General features: G+C 50.9%; 1 protein-coding gene across 21 annotated transcripts in view; it reads right to left on the bottom strand.

Annotated features, from left to right (window-relative positions):
• Nucleotides 1-439: 439 nt before the first annotated feature.
• NCOR2 (nuclear receptor corepressor 2) overlaps nucleotides 440-15871 on the bottom strand; it is a 412272-nt gene continuing 396840 nt past the window's right edge. For 18 of the 21 annotated variants that reach the window (XM_073313442.2, XM_073313441.2, XM_073313451.2 and 15 more), the window contains 4 exons: nucleotides 14979-15032; nucleotides 10355-10582; nucleotides 7456-7635; nucleotides 440-7100 (listed from right to left, as the gene is read on the bottom strand). In XM_073313442.2, the coding sequence (XP_073169543.2) occupies nucleotides 6925-7100; nucleotides 7456-7635; nucleotides 10355-10582; nucleotides 14979-15032 (638 nt within the window). In that variant the 3' untranslated portion in view covers nucleotides 440-6924. The remainder of the gene's footprint in view (nucleotides 7101-7455; nucleotides 7636-10354; nucleotides 10583-14978; nucleotides 15033-15871) is intronic. The other 3 variants (XM_073313453.2, XM_073313456.2, XM_073313455.2) reach the window with 2 other exon arrangements.

Genomic DNA, 15871 nt, shown 5'->3' with positions numbered 1-15871 from the left:
AGCTCTTCCCCGCTGCCAGAGCCTTTCACTGTCCCCTGTAGCTATGCATTGCAGAGGAGAGCAGCCTGGCAGGCTTGTACAGCGCACCCTGAAGCCTGTAGCTTGCATCTACACTACTTAGCCATGCTAGCGCAGATAGATCTACCTACGCTGCCATCCCAGTGTAGACGCACTCTTAGCGAACTCCTCTTTAAACTCGACCCAGTTGTCACCATCGGGTGCCTCTCCTGGAGGTTTGTGCTCTCTGGAAAGGTCAGCTGACCATCTTGCTGCCACTGGGGTGATGTACACAAGAACCAGAGGAGAGCGCTGCTTTGTTGGCAATAAGCTTTTTTTCCTCCTTCTTTTTTATTTAAAGCAGTAAAGCAGTGTTCAGACACTGCTACCCACAATGCCAGTGGGCCCGTTGAGCAAAATGACAGCGAACAAAAACTTCACCTTCAGTAGAAGAAAACCAACCCTTTATAGCAAGCCGCATAAATATTTACAACACATCAGTGCTATATACAGTCCATTCTATCATACAACTCGCTTCAAAACCGCTATGCACAATTTGGTTGTACAAAAGATAGATTTTTTCCCCCTTGTACAGTTCAAACAATAAATTGTCCTTTTATCTTTTTGTTTTGTTTGTACAAATTAGAAAGTTGGTTACACTAACTTCAAACCTTTCGTTTTAAATAGTTTACTATAACCTCCATTTTTGATTGCACGATCAATACAAATCATAGCAGGTAGCACAAAGACATAGGTCACCAAAATCGGACAGAGATTATGCAGACAGTTTTGTATGAAAGAGTCTTTCCTTTCAGCTAACACAGACGGTGCTCACCTTATATGGAAGTTGCAGTCAATGGAGTCTGAATTTAGCTGAATTGTGGTGAACCTGATTGACCAAAATTCAGCTTGTATGGTTCGTACATCCATGGATATATGGCAATAAATCGATTCAGGCACACGTAAAGCACGTGTGTGTGCACGCCTACACACACATGCATATGGAGATGTATATACACACACACACACTCAGTCTAGGAGTGGACACACTCTCACACAGAATGTACAGTATCTGGGCACAAGGAAGTACCTCGTTTTGAAGGGACTGTCATTCCCAAATCCCTGTGTGGAATGGACATGTGGCCGTAGTCACGAACACTGGAGAAGACTCCACTCCCTTGTACTCAAAACAGCAAGAAGAACCTGTTAGATGAACATCAGAAGTGACCAGCGTATTTACAACATCTGTCCTTAGCACTGCATCCCGGAAACCTAAAGCAACAGGCTCCTGGCCACACACCTCAGCATACTACCAGTAAGTAAAAACAACCCTCTGTCCGACTGATACCATTGCCCCAACGCCGCTCTGGGCAGAGCCAATGACTCTGGGAAAGTCTCTTAAAAGGATCAGTCCCTTGAAAACCAAACACCGAGCGGAGGGTTGGGGTGGGGTTACAGTTTTGAAATCTTAGTGTCTCTAAGTGCAATAGCTGCTTGTTCCAGCAGCTTTGTGCAGAAGACTGGATCATACCCAGCACTGTAACACTGAAATACCATGTACTGTATGTAACTATAAGAAAAACACCAGTCCTCGGTAATACAGAATACACTCTCACAACATCCTGGGTCACCTATTTCTATTCCGGAACACCGAGTGAGAGAGCCTACCCTCCTCTTTCTTGACAAAGTTGACAACATTGGTGTAAGAGTCACTGACTGGACCTGAATGAATGAATTTACACCAGGAAGAGAGTTTGCACTGCAATCAAATGCATTTCACACTCCATGGTGGCAGCTCTGCTCCAGTCACTGATATCAACCAGATAAACAAAAACAGCCGGACCTGGATAAACCCTAGTTCAGGTCTAACCCTACTCACTGAGTTTCTTTGGTCCCACATTGGCCAAATATCATGCATATGGTTCGGGACGTGATCCTGCCCCCAGGGAAGTCAGTGGAAGTTTTGCCACTAATTTCAATAGGAATACGATTTCTCACTTACTAAAAGAAAACATTCCTTTAAAGTACAGCTAAGACCTATGATCCAGATCCTCAAAAGTATGGAGGCTCCTAAATCCCATTGAAATCAATGGCTAAATACCTTTGCGGATCTTGGCCTAGGATGCCATGAACTGTGACTACTCCAAGCTTGTGTACGTTTACCAACCCACCCCATTTTCAGCTTGGTTTGGTGCTGTCATTAGACTCAGTGATGCTGGATCTGTCACATAAAGAGCGCCCAGAGAAGTTCTAGGCACACGTGGCTATTGGAGGTTTTGTGGTTATTTCTGGCAACACTACATGCTTTTGGGTTTGCCCTTGGTGTCTTCCAGGGGCACACGCTGTGGATGTATCCGCACAGTCAGGTTGGACTGCGATGACAGAGGGGTGTGTGGTTTTGGGGGGCCATTTTTTCCAATGAAAATCATTCAACACCTGCCATGCAGACGTCTAGACAAAGGAGGAGCAAGAACAATTCAGACTCTAGCCCAACCAGAAAGCTGCAAAGCTGAGATCGGGAGCTTTTAAAGACCCTGCTGCCTCCTCCCTGTAACAATCCTAGCCAAGACCACCGGTGAGCTCTGGGCACTGCCTGTCTGCATTCGGAAGCAGGGTGGGGATCCGTGGGTGCACTGAGGTTTGATTTTTCCTGGTACTGTACACAGAGGAACGGAACAGTATCTTACTAACAAGGTTTTCTTTGAGCATTTGACCCTGTGAAGAGGAGCCTGGGCGAGTTCCCAGCACAGTCGTTTGTCATTGTTGAAAAACGAGCTGTCCAACTGCTCCGTGTGGCAAAGCAGCAATGCCTGACAGCGTACTGCTTAAGGGTCCTGATTGCAACCACCTGTGTGGAACGAGTCGGTGGATCTCTGTCCTCACCCCAGACTGGAGGAACCATGCCCTGCCTGGCAGCTGTGGGCAGACTCACAACCAAATGGACCAACCTCGCTCCCTAGAGCTGGTCCCTGCAGGTCAGACTTGGGGACCTCCTTGCAGGGCAGAGCGGGGAACTGGCACTGGGCTGTTCCTTCTGCGAATAGCTCCGGGGAGAGGTGCTCTGGAGCATGAAATTCTCTAGCTGCAGAACAGGAAATCTTTTTAGCCCAAAGAGAACTATAGTGGCTTGAACCTCTTGGCGGCTACAGACCCACCCACCATTCCTGGGTAGCTCACCTTGGGCATCCGGCTGTCACTCCTTCCAGACAGCGCATGTGCCGAAAGACCAGGTCCCTATTTCCCTGCCCCCTTAGCAAAGGCAAGGTACCACAGAAGCCACAGGATGACGACTATCCAGCCATATAAGGTGAGCACTGCTGCACAGAACCCAAACAGACTAAGAGTCTCAGCAATATTTAAAGAGGTCTGGATTTAACAGAAGACCTTTGCCGAGTGGTTTTGGAGGTTCTCTCTTTTTCAGTAATCCCAGGCCTGTCCTTGTTAAACGCAGCAAGCTCTGTGCTTCGACGGGGACATTCCAGGTGGTGAAGCTGCAGTTGCACTCATCACTTGACGTGCAGTAAGTGCAGGGAAGAAAAGCGACCAATGACTCAAGACTTACCACTCAATTAAGGCTTTGAAAGACTCACTCTGCTCCCAAGGTATTTGACTTCTGGGGCTAAAACCCTCTATGGTGCAAACATCCGGAAGGAAACAATGAACAAGGAGACCCTCCCCTGCCTGAAACCCTCCCTTGGGTATCAAGTAAGCAATGGGGCAGCTGAGGGGCTGCAGAGACAAACAGCTGCAGCTGCCCGGGACATCAAAAGGAAGGATTTCCAAGGCTCCCCCTCTCCCCATTAGATATTCCCCCCTCTGATGTAACAGTGACATTCACCCGGCCCTGGCTGCCAAGTATAACAGGCATCATCAGATGGCAGTGCATGTTTGTACGGCTCTTTGCCAGGTTATATTTGAACCATGCACTTTGCAGGCATTTCCTTTTCTTTCTGTCAGTGGGGGATGCCCAAGGCTGGAACCCAAACTGTCCATTTTGATGTCCAAGTGTTTTCACTTTGACTTGGAGAGTCATGTGAGCATGAATGGGGCAGTGGGACAGGAAGGAAGGAAGTGGAACTGTTCTAGCTGGTTGGTTGTTGTTATCATTTGCGCGACATCAGCACATCTGGCATGGGCGGGGAGGGGAGGGGCTCTGTCAGCAAAACCCAAGCCAGTTGGGCTGGCATTTGCAAAGGGGCTTAAAGGGGTTAAGATTCCCAAGCTTCCACTGAAGGTCAATGATAGATGGGTGCCTAACTCCCTTAGGCCCCCATTTAAAACTTCCAGCCTAAATTCTCAAATGTCTCACTTATCTGACATGTTATGACGGCCGCCTTCAGGGATCAGCCCATTCAGGAAGAGAATCCCAGCCCCTCCTCCCAGCTCAGCTCTAGTTTTCATACAGAACGCTACTTCCTCTGCACTGCACAGCCAGATTCCCCACGAGGTGTGGGAAACACACAAACATCCAGCTCGCCCTGCCGGGATTGATGCACCTATCCTGCTAAGCAAGGACTGGATGGCAACCCCTCACACGTCTGAGACCAGCTTTCTCTGTCCATTCGCACAGGCTACTTGCGTTTATTTCCTCTTGCTGTCACTTACTGCGAGGTACCGCTGAGGTCTAGTCTCACCGTGGCTGACAAAGCTTGGATCCCTTAAGGAAACAGGAAAAAGCTGCAGTAAAAGGTCTAAATCTCTAGAGCTAGCTGAAAACTGGGAAGGTTTTTGTGACAAATCATATTTTTTTCTTTTCCAGCGCCAGTCAAAAATGGGCTGGATTTCTGGTAAACATTTTGGTGAAAAGCGGGTTCATGTCTCATTAAAAAATTGCAAACATTTTTGGCAAGACACTGCAGCCAACCTCACTATTACTACAGTGCTAGGCTGTTCTGACCATGTAATTTTTTTAAAGGGGCTATTAGGGGGAAAGATGGGGTGAATTTAAACTTCACCCAGAAGAACCTACGGTTTCTTTGTGAAATATTATACCCAAAACGGCAGCCGTCGACCTTTTGTTTCTGAGCTGTGCCACACCTTCAGCAACAAACACACTTCCAAATGTTTTGTGCGTTGAAAAAAAACACAAACCAAAAAATGCAGCAGAAGAGAGACAAACGTCTGGCAACGTTAAAAACCAGCACATTGTAAAAACACCCCAACCAACCACCACGTAAGATCTTCCTGTTGCTTTGAAATTGGAATCACCCTTGAGACGGTGTTGAAGAAAAATAACCATTGATAGTGTGACACTGTGAACTTTTTCCGTCGATATACTCCTCGCAGATCAGAGAGATTCTGTGCACAGCAGCTGTCTGTTCCAACAGGCAATGGGAGAGGCAGAAAGTCTATGTCCTGCTCTTCTTTCCTCTAGCGTGCAGAATGCAAAGCATTTAAAACATCATATTTCCCCCCGCCCCGCAAATCCCCAGAGTGAGAAAGCAGAAGTGAAGGAAAAACAAAAGTCTAATATTTTGTTCTTGAACCGTGTAACTGCAGATATGATCCAACATCATGGAATGAAAAATAATATAAAGCAGAGCGTTCATGTGCATCAGAAAAAATACAATACCAACATTTTAAATTTCTCACGAATCCCCTCCCACTGCAAACAAAGCCACCGACAAGGTCTTCGGAAAGGCTCCCTTGAGATCTCTGTGCCAGAGAGTAACCCTCTGCAAGGAGGAGAAAACCCCTCTGGGCTTGAGAGCAGTACATGTAAGAATGAGGAGGCCCTGCAGGTGTGGTAACATTTTTTTTTTTTTTTTAAACTAAGTTAATACATTCTACTGACGTACAGACAACTGGGCCGGGCCAACGAGACCTCTTTTACATTTCCATACAATGGACAAACTCGTCAAACTTTGCACGCAACAACAGAACCTCTTTTCCAGGAGCCGAGACTGAAAGCAGCACGTAATACTGTTTTAAGTCCTTCCTCACGTCAAACATCTTGACATAATTCACTGAAGGTATCAAAAATATACCCTGTAGACCAATACATCATTTACAATTGCTTTTTCTCACCAGTCAGGAAACAATGCACTTAGAGCAATGGAGTCCCTTCATCTGCAGATTAATGCACCACAAGATGGGGAACGTCTTCTGATTACAAGGTAAACCAAGGGTTTCTTTCTCAGAAGGACTTTTTTTTTAAAAAAATGGATCCTTAGTTTTCCTCCCCCCACCCTGTAATTTTTATTTGTTTAAGCTTTTCCGGGGCCTGATCTGTCGAGGCACTGCTGGGGAAGTTAATCCCATGCAGGGGATGCCTGTAAGAAAAAGAACATCCCAAGCAGCCCAAGAGGAACAACATGGGGCCCATTTGATTTTATAAATCAGTGGCGCAGCCCATGGGCTGATAAACGCACGGAGCAACCTGGAGGCTGGGGAAGGGCAGTCTAATCCTATTTCAAGTACTCAACAGCAGGCAACACGGGTGTGCAGGCAGAGAATACATGCTATGTGTGTGTATTGGCACGCGCACACACATATAGTATACGCACACGCACCCAAGCACGCTCATTCTCCTCCCAACATGGGTTTCCTCGTTCTCACCGAATCTAAGGAGGAGAACTGGAGCACCAGCTGGTCTCCCCTGAGTAAACAACTGGGATTCAGTGAGCGACTGCATCCTTTGGAGCTTCCTCCCCCCTCCCATCAGCTGTTCACAGACTGTATCTCAGGCTCTCAGCTGCTGGGTGAGGACACCAGTGCTGGAAAGAGAACTAGGCTGGGTTCCATGTGGCTGTCTTAAGGCTTTAGACTGAAGAGGGTTCAGAAATTTCCTGATGTGAGAAATCGACCGATTGGAAAAGCGCTGCTCCGGTTTCTTTGCTGACAGCGCCATGGACTGATATGGTCGGAGTCCACCTTGGCCAGCTCGCTACCCACGCGTGTCCGCTCTTCCCCCTCCCTCCCTTTCGTTCATTCACTGTCTGACAGCGTTTCGTACTGGGAGCAGAGCAGGGGCTTAGGCTCCTCCTCCCAGGCGTGGTGCTGGCTGGTGGAGTTCCCCTGTGGAATGGACGCTGGCGGCGGGGCCGTCACCACGCCGGTTGGAAGCCTCATTGTCAGTGGGTTGTATGGAAATGGCGTGGAACCTGAATCGGTGCAGAAGGAAAGGAGAAACTCAACATGGTCCAAGAAGTGGCCCAGGGCAGGGAATTCACTCACCAGCACCCCCCACTCAGTGTCAGAGAGCCCCCTTGCAATTCAGCACAAGTGGCAGGGAAGAGAGGCCCAGGAATGGAAGAGCAGCGGGGCCTGTGGGTCAGGGGTGCGATGAACTGGCACAGCTGACTCCCGAGGGGTGTCCCCAGGTATAATAAGTAGTAACTTCCCTAACGGGATGAGTTAGCTGACACTGACCCGGGTATGTGTCTGGGGAGGCAATCTCACCCTCCCACACCTGGCAGAGTGCAGAGCCAAAGCCCCCAGGGGGCAGCGCTGCGATACCTGCGGACGAAGGCCTGTCCTCCCAGACTCGATTGGTTAGCGGTGTCCTCCTGTTACAGTCCCCCTCCGAATGAACGGAAGAAACAGACGGTGGTCTCTCTCCGGAGGACAGGCCCGGCGCTGGAGACTTGGCCTTGCGGCCATTGGGTCTGGCAGCAATCTTTGGCTTCCCTCCTCCTCCTGCAAAGAGAAGCACCTTGCTTGTCAAACTGATCGCTGGAGACACACGCCACATGGCCAAGGCAGCAAAAGCGGCTCATGATTTTGGGTGCCTAACCGGAGATGCCTTAAAGGAGCCTGATGTTCAAAGGGGGGGGGGTGCTCAGCAGCTCCTCAGGGTCTGGCCCCTTTAAGGAGTCTCTGGATGAGACCCCAATTTCACTAGGAGCTTGATCTAGGTCTCTTGCATGTTCAGAACTGCACGTGCAGCCTTCAGGTACCACTAGAGGTACAGGAAGCTTAGCATCCGCGAACCTTCACAGCAGACGTCTGGGCGGGGAATGGTACAGAACAGAGTTCTTGGCATTTCCCAGCCAGAAACGGGAAGGTTTTCCCATGCTACAAGAGTGCGCCTGTATTCGGGGCGTTCTACCAGCAAACCCCTATCGACCATTCGCTAAAATGCCCAAGGACTTCAAGGCCCTCTGCTGGAATGAAGAAGCTACTGCAGCTGCAACGGAAAGGCTCAAAGGGCCAAATACTTCCCTGACTTACCCCCCCACGCCACCATGGCCTTGTCGGCTCCTTGTTGAACTCACCTGCTACCACGAAGCAAGCTGCAGCAGCTTGTGTCCGGCATGGGGGCTGCGCACTTGGACGCACTGAAGGGTCTGGCACAAGGAGCGAGTGGGCTGATGAAGGGTGTTTGCCTGCTGGCCCGGCCTGGCCGTTTTTCTGCAAGGGACTGGGGAGTGCCTCATTGAACTCCTAAAACCCAGTGCCAGGGGCCTTAAGTGACTCAGTAGGACAGGGACTGCGTGTGAGAAGGAACAGGAACCCACATGCTCCTCCTCCCTCTCTACAGACAGTCTGGATGCAGGGCCGCCCGGGAGCACAAAGGGGGCAGTTTGCCCTGCCCCTCCACTTGAGATGGCCCCCATGCCCATGGAATTTGAGTGCGTATGGCCTGGGGTTACAACACCACTCACTCCCTGTCCTGACAGAGAGACAGTCAGGCCAAACCTGAATGGTGCTTTTACCCCATGCACCGGGCTGCAACGCCCAGAGCAGGGAGCTGGACTCAGCCCTGCAAGATGGGAGTCGCTGCTGTGGGGTGAGTGTGGGATGGGCTCTCTCTCCAACCCCCCACACCCCTGAGTCCCATTTGTCTCCATGGTAATGGTTTTTGGAAGGGTAGGGGCCTCACTTTCAGATTTTGCCCCAGCCCCTCAAAATCTCTGCGTGGCCCTGCCAGAACGGCTCCATTCTGGTGAATTCCCAGGATAAGCAGCAGAGCTCCCTTTCTCCAACCCAGCCATGTCCTGTCCTTGCCAGGACGAGATGTAACTCAATGCTTCTGTAACTGGAGCCATGTTAACCCATGTGGATGGCAAATCAATTGGTATTTGGGGGAATGACGGACTCCCCACCCCCTGCCCACATTTCTGATTCTACCCACCTCCGCATGTCCTAGCGGCATTGGGGAGATTCGTGGGAATGGCTGTCCCCCGGAGCTGTACAATGGCCCAACCCTGAAGTCAGGGGCAATTCCTTGCATTTGACCTGCTGCACAGGCTTGCAAGCAGTGTTCTCAGGTCCTGAGATGCCCAATTCGTGGTATGGGGCGGGAGGAGCAGTGGGTCTTCTGGCCTCAGCAGGGATGCTCCCCTCCCTGGCTTTCCAAAGTTTCTGCCTTATCCCACCATTCTCAGTTGCCTTGAGGCTTCCCTCCCATTCCAAATGCCTCCCTCTGCTGTCCCCTGACACGGCATCTCTCCCCAGCCCCGGCTGTTTTGGGGGGCTGCCGTTCCCACCGCTCCACCAGCGAGCCTGTCTTCCAGAAGGCTCCAGAAGGCTGTCTTCCAGAGCAGAGCGACAGATACAGCGCCAGGCCTTTGCAGCGGCTGAATGGTGGGCAGGCAACACTGACAGCTAAAGAAAAGCTTGGAGCCAATCTACAACCGTGGTTAACCATCAACCCAGCCGAGAGCAGGTGAAGACTCCCCCGGCAGGTACATGGGGAGCCCCAGATGGGAGGTTAACCACGAACCCTGCTACCATCTGAATGAGGTTGTTTCCCCTGGCACTGTGGATATCACACAGCCAGAGCTAGGGACACCTGGGCTGGAGGGGAATGGAAAACTTTGTGCTTCTCTACCTCCAGTGCCCCAAATGTCCCTTCCCTGATCCCCACAATGGGGCGTGTGTGTTTTAAAGGACTATTTTTATTCAGGGGGCACATTTCTACCAAGAGAAGCATGGATTTCTCACTGGGTGAGTATCTCTTTTGGGGCAATATGATCTCAGGCCCTGATTCAGCAAAGCACTCAAGAACTTGATTTCAATCAAGTGCTTTAACTGAAGCAGACGGCGCTTTACGCAAATCTAAACGTTTGGCTCAGCAGGGAGGCTTAAAGGCCTTGCTGAATCAGGATCCTCGCTCGGGCTTGGGATTTGTTTGAAATCCACATTTCTCTGCAGTATCTTTCCGTTGGCTTTTTTTTTTTTTTTTAAATCAACCTTGACAACATAAGAAGAAAAGGAGATTAAACAAGGAAAAGAGCCCGGTCAGTGTTTTAGAGAAAAAGCAACAGCCCCTTTCAGGCTCCGACACGAACATAACAGATTCCAGGATTAATCAGCGAATTCACAAAGCTCGAAGGGAAAACACAAAACAAAGAGGATATAAAAAAAGAATGAACAACGCTGAGAAACGGCGAAGGTGGAAAGGGCTGCAGACCTGGCAAGGAGCGCATGTCGTCATTCCGTCCGTCAGCAGCGGTTATGGGCATAGCAGCGGGCACGCTTGCACTGGCATTCAGAGAGTTAAAAGCATTGGCACTGAGAGGCGAGCGCTCTTCCCACTGCTCGTCATATTTACCCATTAGGGCCTTCCTAATTATTGCCTCCAACCCCATGTTGGTACTGGAATTTTCTTGAACCGACTGGCTTCTACAACTGATTAGCCCTGGGAGATACGGAAAGGGGAAGGAGAGGTGAGGGGTGGGAGATGGGTTGGGGGGGAACCAAATAAGAAGAAAGATGGGGGGGGGAGAAAGGAGACAAGGGAGAAGGGAAGAAACAAACAGTCAGCACATTCTTGCAAAGCAACAAAATTTGTCATATTGTTTTTAAGCTCTGCAGTGCACTCCATCCCCCCGCCCCGCCCCAGGGCTTGGCAGGAGCTGGGGGGGTGGGGAGTTAGAAAACTACTTGCTGAGTGAGGAAGAGTCTGGGGGGGGAAGGGGGGAATGATTTAAAAAAAAATTTTAAATGGAGACCCCAATGCCTCAATAGCTGAGGAGCGACAATGGAGTGACAGGAATGGATCCTGTGGCTGGCAGTGCCTCGTGGGCACACGGCCCAGCAACAACCTGCTGGGGAACTTGTCCTAGCTCTCCTGTCGGGTTGTTCTCTACTGGGTCCGGTGGGGCAGGAGGTCAAGAGGAGAGAATCCGTTCCCGTGCTGTTTAATTCCTTCCCAGCCCCCTGCACCATCTGTAGTCCGGACTCCATTGGGGCCCAGACACCCACATCTACAGGTCAAATGTCATTAGGAAACAGGATGCAGAAACGCAGTGATGTGTTTGAGTGCTTGTGAGTCATCAGAAGCCATGCAGTTATGGTGCAGCGCCGCACAGGGACCGTAGGGCACTCGCTCAGCCACGGGACCATCATTCCCAATGCGTCGGTTACAGGAAACGAGCAAGGGCAAAACTTAAGAGAGTCAAAATACAGGCAAGAAAATAAAATGCCATGTTTCCTTAATGGCCACTTTGGTGCCTGCAGCCCCCTCTTCCCACCCTCAGAGCAAGTCTCCTCTCCCAGTGGGAATGCTGCAGCCATGGTGCCCCCTCCTTGTATCTTATGCAGCGGAGCGCGTACACGTTCATTCCTCCCCCTGCGAATGAGCAGCATCCCTACCCAGCTCCCAGCATCACACACTCTGCTCCAGTGTCCCAAACCCACCTACATTCCCGAGCGTTTGCCTTTCTCCTTCGCTCAGCCCAGCGGAGCGACCCTTAGCTACAGGCTTTTCCCTGCAACACTTCCAGTCTCACACCCAAGCTCCTGCTGACACAGACAAGGACACGCAACCCCCCGCCTCCAAAGCTCCTAGCTCACAGCTAAAGGGATCCACCTGACTCGACTGCCTGCATGAGTCAGCTTAACCACTGTGCAGGGTCAAAACCTGGCTCTTTGGTCACCGCCTCCCTTCCCCAATACTAACTCTTACTGGGAAGCTTTAAGGAAGAGAACCCCATTGCCAGCAGCCTCTGCCTTGCAGATCCCACAGAAACTTGGGGCTCAACCTGGGGCTTGGATCAAACAAAAAAGGGTGGCAATGCACAGTGGGCATGGGCCTAGTTCCCTAGCACAGAGCGGGATGCCAGAAGGACCCATGGCTGATGCCTGCCTTTCGACCAAATGGCAGGGTTTGGGGACAGTGCATCCCCCTGGGAAGTTTAGGCATTCTACAAGAAGACCAGTCCCGGCGGTAACACCACTGAAGTCCGTGTTCTTAGAGTGGGGACTCAGCTAGGAGGGCCGTAGGCTTTGGTTTGATACAGAAAAGCAAATGAACATGAGCCGCTAGCTCAGTTTGTCTGACTCGTGAAGCGTGCTATATACTGATGCATGTGTACACAGCACACTTCAGCTGAGGGGCACAGAGTACACTCCAGCTAAGAAGGAAGCCCCCACAACTTCCTGGGGAAGCAGGCGCTGCTGTACCCATTGCACAGAAGGGGAAAGGGAGGCTTTGCGAGGTGAAGTGACTTGTCAAGGGCAACCAGCAAGCCAGTGGCAGAGCTGGAGCGAGAACCCAGGAGCCCTGACTGCTGCTCCCTGTCCTATTCCAGTGCTGTTCTTGGCCCTATCAATGCCTAATCCCTTTTGGGAACGCTCTCCACGAGGCTTCGATAAAATCCGGCAGCGCTTTCCACAGGTTATTTATACGCTGCGTGGAAAAAAGGAGCCTCTGGAGAGGAAAGGCGGAGAGCAGCCCTGCTCCAGTAGCCTCTGACGTCTGAAAAGACACACATCTGAGCTGGAAAAAGAACAGGAGGACTTGTGGCACTTTAGAGACTAACCAATTTATTTGAGCATAAGCTTTCGTGAGCTTTTCGTGAACGCATCCGATGAAGTGAGCTGTAGCTCACGAAAGCTTATGCTCAAATAAATTGGTTAGTCTCTAAGGTGCCACAAGTCCTCCTTTTCTTTTTGCGGATACAGACTAACACGGCTGCTACCCTGAAACATCTGAGCTGGGAAGAGCAAGCCTGTTACAGAAGCAGCCAAGGGGCTGCCAATGAAACCCGAGCCTGCGCCCCCAGGGGCGGCCTGAGGAAAGACAGGCCATCATTTGAGAAGCGGATTCCCCTCAGCTGCAGGGGGAGGATTCTGGGAACCCCTTGGAGCTGGCTGCACTCTCAGTGGGGAGGGAAGAGGCCTCACAGTCCGGGACTGCTGGGCTCCCCTGTTGCAATGGAGTGTAACAGGGACACTGGCACCAGAGGCCTTGACTTCTCGTGTGGTGCTGGAGGACGGAGGAGTAGCCTGAATGTCTCCTTTAATGCTGAAGAGCTTGGAGAGACAGAGAGAGACAGAGAGAGAGAGAGAGAGACACACGCAGAGCCAGGAGTCATGGACTCAGCTCTTTGGAGCCCCGCAGTGCTCTGGTGAGAGGGCTCCTGTCCGAAAGTACAGTCCCTCCACTTCCAGAACCACCGTTCTGCAGGAAGGGAGCAAAGGTCTTTTTCGCACAGGAGCTCATTGCCACTCAACGGCAAACGCCCGTGAGGCAGGGAGAACTTTAAGGCTCTGGGCCTGTGGCGATGCCTACACTCTTTTCTCCGAAATAGAGCTCCTGGAGGTCAAAGGTGACTACTGCCTCTGAAAAACTGCGGCTGTCCCCTCTCAGTAACAAGGTGGGACCTCTGTTCCCACGACAGCATCGCACAGGGACATTTCTGCTGGCCCACCTGGGTGGATGCCCTGTTGTCCTCCTCTGAACCTGCCCAGCCCCACTCACACCTCATCCCCCGGGCAGGCTCAGCTCTCAACGGTGGAACTGTGTGCCATGCTCTGGAAAACCACAATGCCCCCGCAGCGTGTGGCGTGACCTTCTGGTCCCACTCTGCCAAGTTGCCGTCCTCCCTTCATTTAAGACTATCCGCAGCCATTCCCCTTTCCGCATCAGTTCTCAGTCTTGGAGTTCTTTGGGCACTGCACTGTCCCTGTCGTTTAGACAGGAAGCTCTTCAGGGCAGGGACGGTCTTTACTTTTGTAGAGTGTACAGCGCCTTGCACAATGCCAGGGCTAACCAAGTATTAACTTAGCACAATGTATACAGCTCATATTGTTACTGATCTAAGCTTTAAGCCTGAAGGCCCCTTAGTTTCAGAATAATGTTTTTCTATCTGTATAGGAACCAACATCTGAGCCCACCTTCTCTCTCTCTCTCTCTCTCCCCCCCACCCTCTGGGCTCAGATGGTCATTGCTTTGTCTGGCATGTGTCCCTTCAGCAAGTATTTACAAGTATTAACAAGTCAGTGTATCTGATGTAGTGTCCCCTGGATAAAGTCTGGGACACCACGCTGCCCAACCAGCCACCAAACGGCTTAAGACACGTGGGGACTTTCTGCTTTCAGCAAGACACACGTCTGGGAAAATGAAACAAGAAGTTTGCTGGGAATGGTGGGCAGCCTCTCCTCAGTTCTGGGCTGAGCTTGTAGCACTGTTCAAGGACCCGAATTCTGCTGCCAACGCCGACGGGACCGGCATGATCATCTAGTCTGACCTCCCGCCTAACACGCGCCAGAGAACCTCACCCACTGATCCCTGCATCCAGCTCATCACGTGTAGTTGAGCTAAAGCATCCTGTTTCCTTTCCCTCTCCCTCTGACTCTAGCTCCAACCTTCCTGTTTGCCAGCTCATACCTCTTCATGGCAGCAGAGTCTGTACCTTATGCTGCCGGCCCTCTGCCAGTAAGAGTCCATTTAAAGATACTGCTTCCCTACAGCGTCCTCCCTGCTGGCGTTACATGGTCTCCTCCCAACCCAACAGATCCCAGGCCAAAGGCCTCCAGGTTGTAAGTTTTCGTGTCTTCTCAAATTCTGACAACCTGGAGGCTTTGAAAGGGCTAGGCCTGTAGCCAGCAGCCCGACAGAGCAGTTTCCAAAGCAGGGAAGGGCTGTACGCACATATTCTCCCAGCCTCCCACCTTTCCCACCAGGAATATACTGTATCATATTGCAATAAATGACACCGGAACCTGCTGAACTCCTCTTCTCAGGCTGTGAATTCTGTGTGGCGTGTGGCAGAGTATGACATACAATAAAGATATATTGGGACTGTTACCTGCTCCAGTAATTGCTGGCATGTTGAAAATCTCTGTCCCAGGCTGTCCAACATCTGGAGGAAGACAAAGAAGTCCCTCAGTAAGAACTGCAGCGCACAACGGTTAACTCCTAGGGGAGCTTTTCCTTCCTAACACTTCCTCAACTCCAGAGGATCATGGGACATGCAGTTGGAGGCCTGGCACCTACATTACATTACCCACACTGACAAAATCCCAGGCCAAGTTCGAGGCATGGGTGGGTGGAGTGAGGAATGATGGTTTGGGACTAGAAAGTATCTCTGTTTTTAAAGCAATGCTACCCCCAGACACGCAAGCCCTGGCCATTCCAGTCAACATCAGAGGTTCTCCAAGTATGACCCATGGACAATCAGTGGCCTGTAAAGCCCTTCCAGGTGGCCTGATACGCAAGGAGTGGCGGTTTGGGAAGTTGGATGCATGGGAGAATGCTGCTCTCACCAAGTGGACCAGAGATGGCAACAGAGAACCACAGGTACAAGTCTAACCCTACTGGCATTAATGCAGCAGAGCCCCAGAAAGTCATGTTGATTTCCACAAGTGCAATCCTGTCTCCCTCTACCACGAGATCCTGCCCTCTGGGAGATTAAGCTGGGGTACAAAACCCAGAGCTTTCTTGGGGTGTTTCCAAAGGTTCATTCCCCCATTCTCAGAGAAGAGTTTTTGTTCATGCATTCAGCAAGGGGGAAATACTAAGTCAATATTTTCCCTCTGAGCTGAGCTATTTGACTTGGGTATCACTTTTCTTAGAATAACAGCAGTTCTCTAACACAAGGCGTTTCCTATTTCTGTATATTTTCCCCGATAAGGAAACGAGTGGGAGGTCACTCGGTTCAACCATACGTCCCCCAAGGGACATAATATGGTTGGATCATGG

Source organism: Lepidochelys kempii, chromosome 15 (genome assembly GCF_965140285.1).
Source record: "Lepidochelys kempii isolate rLepKem1 chromosome 15, rLepKem1.hap1, whole genome shotgun sequence".
Classification (NCBI taxonomy): Eukaryota; Metazoa; Chordata; order Testudines; family Cheloniidae; genus Lepidochelys; species Lepidochelys kempii.
The sequence above is the reverse complement of the archived record's forward strand: the minus strand, read 5'-3'. Positions and strand labels throughout refer to the sequence as shown.